At 48.1% G+C, this 13,208-nt stretch overlaps 1 protein-coding gene across 3 annotated transcripts in view; it reads right to left on the bottom strand.

Moving 5' to 3' along the window:
* Rassf4 (Ras association domain family member 4) overlaps positions 1-13,208 on the bottom strand; it is a 36,698-nt gene extending 23,490 nt beyond the window's left edge. For 2 of the 3 annotated variants that reach the window (XM_085686941.2, XM_048444441.3), the window contains exons 1-2: positions 13,067-13,208; positions 663-755 (exon numbers count right to left, since the gene is read on the bottom strand). In XM_085686941.2, the coding sequence (XP_085543067.2) occupies positions 663-724 (62 nt within the window). In that variant the 5' untranslated portion in view covers positions 725-755; positions 13,067-13,208. Of the gene's footprint in view, positions 1-662; positions 756-8,026; positions 8,129-13,066 lie in introns of those variants that run through there. The other variant, XM_085686942.2, reaches the window with a different exon arrangement.

The raw sequence follows: 13,208 nt of genomic DNA, 5'->3' as shown, positions 1-13,208 counted from the left end.
AAGACTACCATGGCATACTTACTGAACTCAGCGCCCAGAAGGCTTGCCTTTCAACATGCATCAGTGAGGGCTGGTACATGACTGTGCGTGAAGTGGTTGTTAGCTACTGTATGTTCTGTCTTTCTGGCCATGGTCCCTTGCTGGACCAGGGCTCTATTACCCTCTATTACCTTTCCAAATAGTCTTCCCCCACACACACAAATAAGTAAATAAATAAGTATAATAAAAATATGCTTTGCTTCACTTCAGAGAAAATATTCCAAGTAGTTTTTTATGAGTCAGAGTAAATAAAAATAAGCAAAGTTAAACTGCATCAATAAATACTGTATCAAATAATATACCCTTTTCATTAAAACCCACAGCCATGTTTTTAAACTTTTTCATATAGGAAGAGTTTTCATACAATTCTGGTCTTTACACAAATTAAATACGGTCATTGCAGAGCCCTATGGGCACCCCCTTTTTTGCTCAAACCCATATTCTGAAGAATACCTTCCTCTCCAAAGAGAGACAGAACCCCAACAAAAGCACCCACCACTGTCCGCAGGGCATAGTGCCACATCTAAATAGTTCTAACACCTGCATCCTGGCCTCCACGCAGGGGAAGGTCACAGGGGGTGGCAGAGCGTCCCTGCACCCTGACACTGCACACTTAGACTTACTTCAGAATGGACTTGCTGTCGCTGATGGGCACATGGGAGCTGGATGAGCCATCTTCCTTCATCTTCGACTCTTGTCTCAGCTTCAGAAGTCACCTGTCAGAGGATAACAAAGGGTCCTGTCTTAGGGTCACTATTGCTGTGATGAAACACCATGACCAACAGGACGCGGGGAGGAAAAGGTTCATTCGGCTTACACCTCCATATCATTGTTTGTCATTAAAATAAATCAGGACAGGACCTCAAGTAGGGCAGGAAACTGGAGGCAGGAGCTGATGCAGAGGCCACAGAGGTGTGTTGTTTACTGACTTAGTCCTCCCGATTTGCTCAGCCTGCTTTCTATCAGAACCCATGACCACCAGCCCAGGGATGCCACCACGGACAATGGGCTGGGACCTCCCCATCAATCACTAATTGACAAAATGACTTCCGGTTGGATCTTATGGAGACTTATAGATCCTGGGGGAGCCAGGCGGAGCCTCAGCCAGGGTTGTCCAGTATCCATAGCCCTGGTATTTTGCTTATCTGCTGGAGGATCAAACTTGTCCAAGTTCAGGGTGGTTAACGTTGAAAGTGTCAGGTCAAGGAGCTCGCTCACTTGTCCCTCTGGAAAGTTCTACAGGGTGTCCAAGATTCTGGATCAGTTCCTAAGCATTTTAAGCCACATACTCTTTTCTCTTGGATGAATATCATCCAGATGATGGCTTCTTCTTGACTTTTCTTGATTTTTCTGCTGCTCCGGTCCTCCCTCTTCCTTTCCCATTAAGCTGGGGCAGTGACCCATCAATGACTTTGGAGTCTACTCCCCTGGGCCAGCTCTCCCAGTGGGGATTCAACTGTATCACACTTATTCCTGGACTACAGAGCAGTTCTAGGAATTGTCCTTACAACATCACCACAAGGCACTAATCAACATTCCCACTTTTACGGTGAGAAAAAAGGTCAGAGGTGAAGCCTCAAACTAATGAACAGGAGTAGGGCACTCTTCAGACGCAAAAGTCTGGGTGCCTGACTCTGGTCTCTCGACTCCTCTACTCTGTATGCGCTTGGCGAGTTCTCAGCCCTATAAGCCATGTGGGGCCACATCCAACATTCAGTTTCTGCGGCGGACTCACATTTGAAGCTCTCTGTCTCTCTCTCTCTATACTCAAAACCAGGAAGCATGAGAGCCTTCAGGTCTGCCCATATCGTTTTCACGGAAAATAATGTACAAGAACTTCGTTCAATTCTTTGGCATCTTCTGAATTATAGGTATCCCCTAGTACATGCAGAGGTATGTGAATTCCTGAGACTGCAAAGGAGCCACACCCTGTGATTGGAGGCCTGCCCAGCTTAGCTCTGCACCGTCTGGGCTGTTGCCACAACTTGTAGAGTTTTGGGTGAAAAAAAACTCACAGGAATTCTTTTTCTCTCAGAAAATTCATGGGCAGAAGACTCGTTTTCACTAGAAAACAATACTTCGCTCTTTCTTACTGAGTGGAGAATTTGCTCCCGTTCACTTCTCTTTGGTGTGTCTGACTAGGCCGCATGACTGTCTGCGGAGCATTTAATAACCACATTAGTAAAGCAAACAAGCAAAACAAGGGTTCCTTAGCTCAAGCCCTGATTCTTTGATGGTCAGCCTGAGAACAGTGATGGCTACAGGCCAGGTCATGCATCGAGTGTGCAGATGAGGGACACAGGGATGCTTTGTGTCCAGACAGGGAGAATTCACTGTGCTCCTCAGAATGGCATTCATTTAAAGCCTACAAGCTATTTATTTCCAGAATTTTCCACTTAATAATTTCAGACCAAGGTTGCCGCCGATTACAGAAAGCAGAGATAGGCTACAGCGACTGCTTCCTGACTGAGGCCCCTTCCTGAGGGTCCTTCCTATCTTCTGGGTGGCAAGACGAAGCCTAGTACACCCTCAGTACTGGTGCAAGCTTTACTTTTTATCCCTCTGACCAGCCCAATGTACGCCTCTGCTCTCCCTGCCTGATACCCACAAGCCAGATGCTCCCACTAAGAAGCAGGGAAATCACTGTTGGCCAGGAGAGGTGGGAGGATGTGGGGAAGATGGGCTTAACAGCAGCCTTAGCAGTATCCCACCGACCCAGCTCTGCCCACTCTAAGGCAAGACCAGTCACAGCCTGCGGAGACGCCAGGCCCCTTGAAGGGCAGACTTTGACCTACATAGTGACGCAGCACTGCCGCTCGGGATTAGAGCTGGGGGCTCCCTGTGTATTCTCGTTGGCCCAGCAACAGGGTCTTCAAAATAGGGCTAGATTCCCCCATGCTTGACTAGTGAAAAGAGTGGATGTCCGCTGTGTCTTGGTAGTTCCTCAAACTTGCCAAAGCAGAAGTGTTCCGCCCAGGGGAATGCCCTGCGTTGGGGTTTCTGGAATGACACGGGTTCCACAGGCATATGGCAGAACAATGTAAAATTCTGAGCAATCTCGTTACAGGAAGCGCTGCAGTAACTCTGGAATGATGGGGTTTTCCCTTGCTTTCCTCTGCATCTTCAGCCAGCTTTTGCCCATTTCCTGCATGAAGCCCCAGCTTTGGCCAAGTTTGACGCTCTTTCCTCTCATATGGCTTTTGCTCTGTTCCAGAGGAACCTTCCTCCCCATTTATCCTTAGCTGCCCAGCACACCAGGAGCAGGGCGGGCCTTGGGCCTTGGCCAGGGTTGGGTGGAGCCTGTCACCTGGGCCTCTACAATATGTATAATCCCACGTGATTAAGTGATGCCCCCGGGACACCAGCGCACAGTGGGGTGGTTGCCAATGCCTTTCTGCTTCACCCCTTGTCTCTGGTACCAAGAACCGCTTGGAACTTCATGGGGTTGATGTGAGTACAGGATTCATAGGCTCCCCCATAGGTCAGTTCTTTCAGCGTTGGATACACAGCAGTGTGTGAACCAGTCCCATTCCTGTAATCCCAAGCTGAGACAGGAGGATTATTGCAAATTGAGGTGCAGGTTGGGCTCCAGAATAAGAGTATATCTCACAAAAAAAAAAAAAAGTAACCGTGTTCAGGGACTAAGAGACAGGAATTGGGGGCACATTCCTCTTTTCAAGTGTTAGATCTTCTGGTTTACTCATAGGAAACCAGAAATCTGGGTTTTTGTGGGTTTGTGCACCACTACTTAAAGCTGGGTGCTTCGGGCAGAAACACTGGCTGTCCCCAAAACGATTAGCAATCTTTCCACCTCCCTGAATGTGGGGCCACGCTACCAGCTCCACCTTTTCTGCTACAAAAGGACGTGTGTGGATCACCTTCCTGATGGCATCAGCAACCAGTTTCCTAATAGCGACCCACAGTCACTCCAGTGTGAGCACACACACGTGTAAAAAGTAGAATGAGGCTCTGCACAGGAGAGCATGTGTGCGGCATTTGTCTCTCCGAACCTGGGTTTTCTCCTTGAATGTAATGTTTTCCAGTTCTAACCCTTGTCATGAGAATCCCTACATATTTTGGCTTTTAGAGGCTCTCATGAGTGGTAGGTACTCTTTCCTCTCTGGTTTCTCCCTTTGCAAGTCTGTTATGGTTAGATGAAAAACCACTGGCTTTTTATGCTGATGTCTTATCCTATTACTTTGCTGAGAGTGTTTACCAGTTTTGAGAGTTTTCTGAAGAGTCTTCGGTCTCCTTCAAGGACAGAGCCACATTGTCAGCAACTGGAACCTAATTGACTTCTTCCTTTCCAATTCGTATCCCTCTTTTTTTTTTTTTTCTCCTGTCTGAATGTTCATTGGTACCCTTGTCTTGCTCCAGATTTTACTGGAAATGGTCTCAATTTCCGCCTGTTAAGTACAATGTTGGTTATAGGTTGGCCATCAATTATTGGGCAACCCGTGATTCACATTTATGTCACAATAATTAATGCTGTGAAAATGATTATAGTGTCAAATATGATGTACAGATTCAATGCAATCTTTACTCAAATTTCAATGATATTCTTCACAAAATTAGAAAAACAAAAACAATTTTAACCTTGATATAGACCAAAATAGCAAAAGCAATCCTCAGCAGAACGAGCAATGCTGGCAATGTAACTGCCCCTGTTCACAGCATATCACACGGCCACTGCCCTGATCACAGTATATCACACTGCCCTGATCACAGTATATCACACTGCCCTGATCACAGTATATCACACTGCCCCTAATCACAGTATATCACACTGCCTTGATCACAGTATATCACACTGCCCTGATCACAGTATATTACACTGCCCCTGATCACAGTATATCACACTGCCCTGATCACAGTATATCACACCTTCATCGAAACAAAAATAGCAGAGCAGACATTACATCAGTGAGTGGAATAAATAACCCAGAAATAAATGATACACAACTGTGGTCACCTGAATTTTGACAAAGGTGTCTGTCAAAACCACAATACAGAAAAGACTGCCTGACTCACAAATGTGCCGGTGAAACTGAATTCTCACGTGAAGAAGAATGAAACTAGACTTGAAGGAAAGCCTGGAACGGAACTGCTAGGGGAAAACGGGAAAACGCCCAAGTCCCAGGCATAAGCAAGGGCTTCCTGAAAAGTCTTTCCAACCGATTATGAAATAATCCCAAGAATTTAGAGGTGTTATATGTAAAAGGTTCAAATGGCAGCATGAAGGTACCACCTACAGAATGTGGGAAAACCTTTCCAGCTGCACATCATAGACTGACATCTAGAATACACAAAGCAGCAAAAAACAACTAGATAACTACTTAAGAGAAGAAATACGAATGGTCAATAAATACTCAAAAAGTATTCAACATCCTGGACCACTGGAAAAATGAAAATTAAAGCTACTTTAGAGTCCATTTCTCCCCAGTTAGAATGACCGAGTCCATCTCAGCCCAGTTAGAATGTCTGAGTCCATCTCTTCCCCAGTTAGAATGACTGAGTCCATCTTATCTCAGCCCAGTTAGAATGTCTGAGTCCATCTAGCTCAGCCCAGTTAGAATGTCTGAGTCCATCTCAGCCCAGTTAGAATGTCTGTCACCAAGAAAACAAATGCTGGCAAGGACGTGGAGAAATACACTACTGGTGGGAATGTAAATTTGTGCATTCACAATGAAAATCAATGTGAAGATTCCTAAAAAACAAAGTCAAAATAGAAAAGAACTGGCGTATGGTGCAGCTACTCCTCTCCTGTGTATATGCCTGAAGGGTTCTAAGTCACACACCCATGAACACTGCTGTTATTGTTTTTTAAAAAAGGAACCAGTTCCTGTCTATTACCATGGACCATGGACGCAGCAGCCTGTGCAATGGAATTTTATTCAGCTGTAAGAAAAATATGAATCATGACATATGCAAGACAATGTATGGAGCTGGAGACCTTTGTGTAGAGCAAACGAAGACTGAAAGAATAGGGAGCCTAGATTTAAATCCCCTCTCTCTCTCTCTCTCTCTCTCTCTCTCTCTCTCTCTCTCTGTGTGTGTGTGTGTGTGTGTGTGTGTGTGTAACTAGAAGAGGGATCATGAGGGTGGAGGAAGAAATCACAAGGGAATAGATGTACAGAAAAGAGGGTGATGGAATAATATGTCATGAAAACGAAGAGAAGGGGGAACTGGAAGAAGGGAGGAGACAAAGGTGGGCAGGGGGCAGGAAGCAAAGGTGGGCTGGGAGCTACTAAGACCTGGGTGGCTACATAGGCATGCTTTGTCTTTGAGCCTTGATGTTCCTATCTGTACAATAAAAATGTTGCCCTCCAATGGCTTTGACATTTCCTCAGCTGCAGAACTCTTTATTCAAATGGGAAATCTATGCTAGCAAAATTTAAAAGGACTGTTTTGGTAGACAGCAAGGCAGTTGGCAGTGAGCCAATCCACTAGAGAGTCAAGTGATGGTTTAGTGAGACACTGCCTTCCCTTGTTTCCCCTCAGCCGGTCCCTGAGGACATGTCCCAGTAGCTGGTAGTGTCTCTTACAGTGAGGTAGCATTAGGTACTCAGAGGAGAAAGGGTGGAAGGGGAGGGAGTATGCCCTTAGCATCCATGGGAGGGCAGGGGAGTAGAAATCATGGGGACATTGGTGGTTGGAGGGAGAGGAGGCCATTTCAGCCAAAGAGGATCTTCCATTTTCCATAGGCCATAGGTCTCATGAGGGAGGATCCTCGGGTCATGTTTAAACAGTCTTGCAGAAATGAAGTTATTCTGCAGATACTTTGTGTCTTCCAATCGGACTATAGGACTATTGAAACAATGGACCCCAAATAAATGGGAATTTCCCCAGCAATCTCATGGTGGGGGAAGGAAAAGACAAGGAAAGAAAGAGATTTCACACTGTCCTAATAACGTGTCACACAACCTCAAAAGATCAGACTGAAGCCCAGACTTGGTTGGGTCAAAGGTGGGCAGACTCACACCTTAGCCAGTCCTGACTAGATATGCACAGCCCTGACCCTCTATTTAAGCTTCCCCTGCCCTTCGGGACCCTGGAGGTGTTGAGGAATATTATTTTAGCTAGGCAAAGATGTGTTACATTTGTTGACGCTGTGGAATAACACTAACTATGTGAAGGTATGTTCCATTTCTTTCTGCTGCTTTTGTTGACAATGTAAAGATGTGCCAGGGTTGTTTATGCTGCATTTGTTTAACTTTGTAAAGATGTGTTGCATCTTTTTGCACCTTGCCTGCCTAAGATACCTGATAGGTCTAATAAAAAGTCGAACAGCCTATAGCTAGGTGGGCAGAGAGAATAAGTAGGAGGCAGACTCCAGAGAGGGAATGAGGGAGGAGAGGGACACCCCTGGGCCAGAAGCCAGGGAGCTTCCAGTCAGACATGAGAAGCAGTGAAAATAAGATATACAGAAGGAAAGAAAGGTAACAGTCTTGGGGCAAAATGTAGATGAAGAGAAACGGGTTAAGTTATAAGAGCTACAAAGAAATAAGAGCAAAGATAAGGCTGAGCATTCACAGCTAAAAAGCCTTCATGTCGTGATTGGGGAGCTGGTTGGTGGCCTAAAAGAAAGCCTGCTCCCCTGGGGGTAAGATGGACTTGTATGGTTCACTGGCTTTCTTTGTCCCTCTTTCCGGTGTGACCACATTGAAGACATCACCTTTGTCTGTTTTCAACTTTCTTTTGCCCAGGTGTTGTGTGTGTGTGTGTGTGTGGGGGGGGTGGTGGGTTTCGAGACAGGGTTTCTCTGTGAAACAGCCCTGGCTGTCTGGAACTTCCTTTGTATACCTGATTGGCCTTGCATCGACAGAGATCTACAAGTCTCTGTTTCCCTAGCGCTGGGATTAAAGGTGTGCATCACTACGCCCGGCTTCTGTTTTCCACTTTCGATTTGGCTCTTTTAATTAGCTTGCTGAAGACGGGTGGCCAGACCTGAGTTGGGACACGGGTTGTGCCTACCACATTGAATTACCCAGTTCTCCTTTACAGGGTTGATCTGAGCCTGCTGTCACTCGTCCCGTGCTCACAGTGTCTTAGTTGTGCAGGGTACATGACGGGTAGGTGTTCTAGCGACTGCCGACAGGGAGAGCTTGAAGAGAGAGCATATTCACCTTGTCAGGAAGCAAAGTAGAGTGTTTCTCTATGTGGGTCGTTTTCCTGTGACTGCTTCCCTAGCGAGAATCTCCCTGTGCCCTGGGCAGGGTATCCAAACGCAAGCATCTTCAATGGCCTACTTTCAATCTTTTGCAATAAAAAACCCACTATGATCATACTCTTAGCTGGTACTGAGTCTGAGGCAGAGACTCACTGTGCAAATAGATGCCCCTTGGGAGAAATAGATGGGGAGAGGCTGCGACTGTGAAACTGGCCTGGCCTACCACCCGGGCAAGTCCACAAAGCAGCCCCAGATATAACTGGACATCCAGAGTCGGCAGGGCTGCTCCCCTGGTCCTGCACCCCACCTCCCAGCACACAAAGCTCAGGCCTCCAAACTCACTCCCCTGGCTGATAGATGCTTTTTCTGCTCCTCAGAGGAACCTCAGGAGATAGCATAGCTGGCTCCCTTCCCTCGGCAAACAGACAATGAGTGAGTGGTCCCTACTTTCCACTTCAGTGACTGCTCTGTTCTGCTAGGCACGTGGAGGCAGCGACAGCTGGCACACAGCCTGCTGTGGAGTGACAAAGGCCACAGGAGCTTTTACAACCCCGGGGTCTAGGCTTTTGTCTCTTTCTGTTCACAGAAGGCCAATTCTGGTTCTTTAGGCCACTGCAGGACCTGGTCACCATGGATCGGTTGCAGAAGGAGCAAGGGGAGACACCACTGTGGCGGAGTATTCAGGAAGTGGACGTGAGCGCCTCTAACAGCCTTTTACTGTGAGCTTATGAGTGGCCTGCTGTTCATTCTCAGAGAGCCCTTCCCATACTGGTGGTTGAAGATGGCACTGTCCTTACTTGGCAATATGGACAGTGGGTCAACATCTAAGGTAAAATGGAAGTTGATCAGTGAGACCAAAGAGCTTGGCTGCCTCTGTTTTAGTCTTTCCTGGCATGATTCACATTTAAAATAAGAAATGGAGTGAATTGACTCGCAAGACAAAGGAGGACACAGCCAGGCACAGCCAGGAGACTCCAGCAGGGCTGCCAGGCTAGAAGGGAGGCAGGTGTAGGCTACGTTGCCCTGCACAACTGGCTCTTAATGATGGGGACAGGAGTCCAAGCTCCGAAAACAATGAGCCTCTAAAAGGCCCTTCCAGCACCTGTCAGCCCTCACAGGACAGAGCTTCCCCAGAGAGAAGCCAGCTGTCTGCTGAGGGGATCTGACTGGACACAGGCTGCCTGGTCTGCCCTCAGCAGTACAGTCACCTAGATAGCCAGCTACTTTGGCATAAACAGCAGGCAATCACTTAGCAGCTGCTGTCCTCTCCTGCTGTCCAGTTCTAATGTCCCTCCTGCCCCTCCCCTGCCATTACCCACCTCTGGCTCAGCCATATCCCTCCTACTCCAGTCCTAGGCTGCTCAGTCCTACCAGCTAGAAAGCCCTGAGAGAGTGTTACACTGCCAGCTGGAGGTGATGGGGGTCCAAGGAAGGCAGACAGAGCTGTTACAGTCATCACCACCTTCATTCCTACCTGACCAGCTGACCACCCTCGCCAGGCCACCTACATCCCCTACGATCCTGGTGATGCTATAGGAATCTGTTCTACCATATAGGCCTCCTTGACAACGTTCCCCTTCCTCTGAAGAAACTGATCCTTGTTCTTGGTTCCTTTGTGGACCATAGGCCAGCCATTGACCCTCCCTTGTGACTTCCTGATATCAACTGTAGCCCAGAGGCAGTGTCTCACCCACATACCTCTAGGACAGGTTGCTGGTGTCTGCCCTTGCCCTCCAGTGTTCCTTCCTGTAAGCTGAGGCAACAAAATCATTTCCAACCTTCCCACCCTTCCTCATGCAATACACTCACACCTCCTGGCCGTGTTCCCACCACTCCAGCTCAGGTTCGCTCCCTACCTATGGAAGGGAGGATTCACGAAAACCATTCTCCACACAGCTCTGGTTTGGGGGCCAAACAAGAACTCAGGCGGCCTGGGTTCAGTGGTGCAGCACAGCTGAGTGGCCCTCCTGACTGTTTGGTGCTAGCTGCTGCCAGGCTGTCGTTGGTACTCTAGTATCTGCTCCACCCATGCTACCTTTGCCCTGGCCTGCCTGCCATGTGTAGTTGCTCGGAGAGGTTTCTCTGGAGACAAGATGCTAGGTCTTACGATCCTTTGGGATGTGAGTTCTTCTGAGAACATAACACCTTCATCTCAGACCAAGAAAAATGTGTGAGTGTGGTTGTGCTCATGCGTGCAGGCAAGTATCCCCATGGATGTCATACGGCCAGTCAGGATGCCTGCTGAGACACCAGATCTTGCCCCCAGATCCCAGGCTGAGAGTATCTGCTGTGCCCCAGAAAACATTCTGGCTGAACTTTTCTTTGACCGTTGGGCTGGGATGTGACCTCAACTGCTCTGCCATCACTAGGTCTTGGGTTTGTTAGCCAGTTGTAATGGCAACTGGTCTGGAGCATTTCTCAGGCTCTTCTCAGAACTGAAGCTAGGGGATTATTAGACCACAGCCCACATCTCTGACACTAAAGGTCAGGCAAGGGGATGGACAGGACTCCAATTTTATCTCAGGGTATGTCCCAGAGGAAGTCCCTTTAGGCAGGAAGGAGATTCAGGGAACAAGTTTGGGGAAACTGCAAAAGGTTTGGGCAAGCAGCCTCTAGCTGTTAAGCGCTTATTTTTAAAGGGTTTCAAGGGCCAGCAAGGTGGCTGTGTGTGTAAAGGCACTTGTCACCCAAGCCCAAGGACCCAAGGTCAATTCTCAGAACTCGTGGAAAGTGGATGGAGATAAATGACTAAACAAAGTTGTCCTTTGACCTCCACACGTGCAGCATGGCATTGTATGTGACCTACAGCACGCATGTGAACTAATTCACACAAAATAATAATAATACTAATAACTTCAAAATATTTTCTTCAGTGTACTTTTAAGAGGTTAAGCAACTCAGCCCTCTCAGGGTCTGGGCCCAAACCTTACCCTGTCCTGATTGTATGATCTTGTCAAATTCTTTCTACTTTTGAACTAGAGTTCCTTCTCAGTTAAATAATTATGATCCTAAGGGTTCATCCTTAATAAACATTGTTGACATTGGGCTGTAGGCCCCAGGGGTATGGTGAGGTTCTAAGAAGGGAATGTGGAGCTCAAAGAGGAGAAAGGGCTCCTAAGAATTAGGAGATGGGGAATTTAGCCCTGAAACCAGGACTGAGATCCCCAGTGGCACAGGCAGAGGGCTTCCCCCTAGAGTCTGTAGTCAGGCTGTCTCCTGTCCTTGGGGACTTGCTTGCGTAGGGGCTGAACTTCTCCTTCCACATTCTCTTCTTGTTCTCTGTTTCAGAGTCCAGTTGGGTCTGACTCAGGGAGACATGGCCTTTAATCCTGTTCTCAGTCTCACCCATCAGACTCTCCTGAGTTCCAGACGGACACTTGAGTCTGCATCAGCCTTAGTTTTGGCGTCCAGTCTGTTGCAAGTGTGAATGCTACAAAGAGTTATGACTCAAGCTGATAAAAGGCCGAACAAACACAGCAATGTGCTAAACACACTCTCGCGTAATTTCCAACAAACGATATTTTGACCCAAGATGAGTTTCATCTTCTCTTTTCTCCCTTCCTCTCTCCCTCAGTCACTCTTTCAACCTCCTGCCTCCTGGGGGAGCAGGAAGTTGCAGGCAGGTCTGTTTACCTGTTCCACTGTGCCTTGCAGTTCTGTGTGTTTTCCATAGCTTCTGGCATCAAATCCTGAGTGATACCCTAGGACCTTGCAGGCAAACTGCAGCAAGGGTAACAAGAATCTCTCCTGCCAGCTTAGCATGTCACTTTGGTGAACAAGCTGCCTGGGTTCAATTCCTGGATCCCAGCCCTTACCTGTTATTGACACTCTTTAATTCCCAATGAGGTGGGCTTTCTAAGCTCCCTTACAGGGTTTTTATTTTTTATTTTATTTTATTTTATTTTATTTTATTTTATTTTATGATTTTTCGAGACAGGGTTTCTCTGTAGCTTTGGAACCTATCCCAGAACACTCGCTCTTGTAGATCCGCCTGCCTCTGCCTCCTAAATGTTAGGATTAAAGCCACCACCCGGCTCCTTACAGGATTTTTTTTTAAAGGTTTTGACTGTCTTGGCACTAACAGTCTACGAGTTGGGAACACAGACGAATTACAGTCAAAGGAGTGAAGTTAAGGAGACTGGCAGGCACAGTTCCCTACCCGGCTACCCTACGGCGCCTGTCTCCACCCCGCCCCCTCGCTCCCCCCTCCCCGCCTCGCCGCCGCTGCCTCCGCTTGATTTATGCAAGGCTTGGAATGGAATACAGGCTTCATGAGTGCTACACAACCACTCTACCAGCTGAGCAGGAGCCCCAGCCTCTGTAACGCGTCTACCCTCGGTTTCACATTTGAAAAGGGGGATAAAGAAAGCAATACTGTGGTCGCACAGTGAGGACTGAATGGCATACTATGTTAAAACCTTGCTCACAGTCAACCGTCTCAAACAGCAACTGAGGAACAAGTGCCTAGGTGAGCTATCATCCTATCCTTGGCTTTCCATCTGTGAAATCAGATAGTCCGGCTGGAAGCCCTCTTCCCGCCTCTAAGACCACGTCTCTAGAAGACTGGCTGAGAGAAGGGAAGACGTGAGCACAGCTGCAGCCGGCAGTTTGCTTCACGTGTCCTGCTAAGATTTAGCCGCTAAAGTGCCTTATCCTAGGAGATGTTAGGCACAGTGCCACTCTCAGCCCTAGCTGGAAGCCCGCAGTGCGCCAGGCTGGCAGGGGGAGGAGACTCGCGCACCGCGGCCGCAGGGCACAAGTGCTCAGGCTCTAGCGCGCTCTGTCTGATCGCCACCCGAGTCGAGGGTGAAGTGGACCGAGGACATCCATTACCTCTGCAGCCTGGGCATCACTCACCGACTCATCCAGTCATCGCGCGGTCCAGAGGCCACCAGCAAGGATGTCCCTTCGCCTGCACCAGAGTTGTGCCTGCACCCGGCTCCGGAGCCCGGCCTCTGTTGACGGGGGTCAGGTCCGCCCCTGTCCGCCCTAGACACAC

This window comes from Myodes glareolus, chromosome 3, assembly GCF_982192425.1.
Source record: "Myodes glareolus chromosome 3, mMyoGla1.1, whole genome shotgun sequence".
NCBI lineage: Eukaryota > Metazoa > Chordata > Mammalia > Rodentia > Cricetidae > Myodes > Myodes glareolus.
This window is presented reverse-complemented; position numbering and strand designations above follow the sequence as displayed.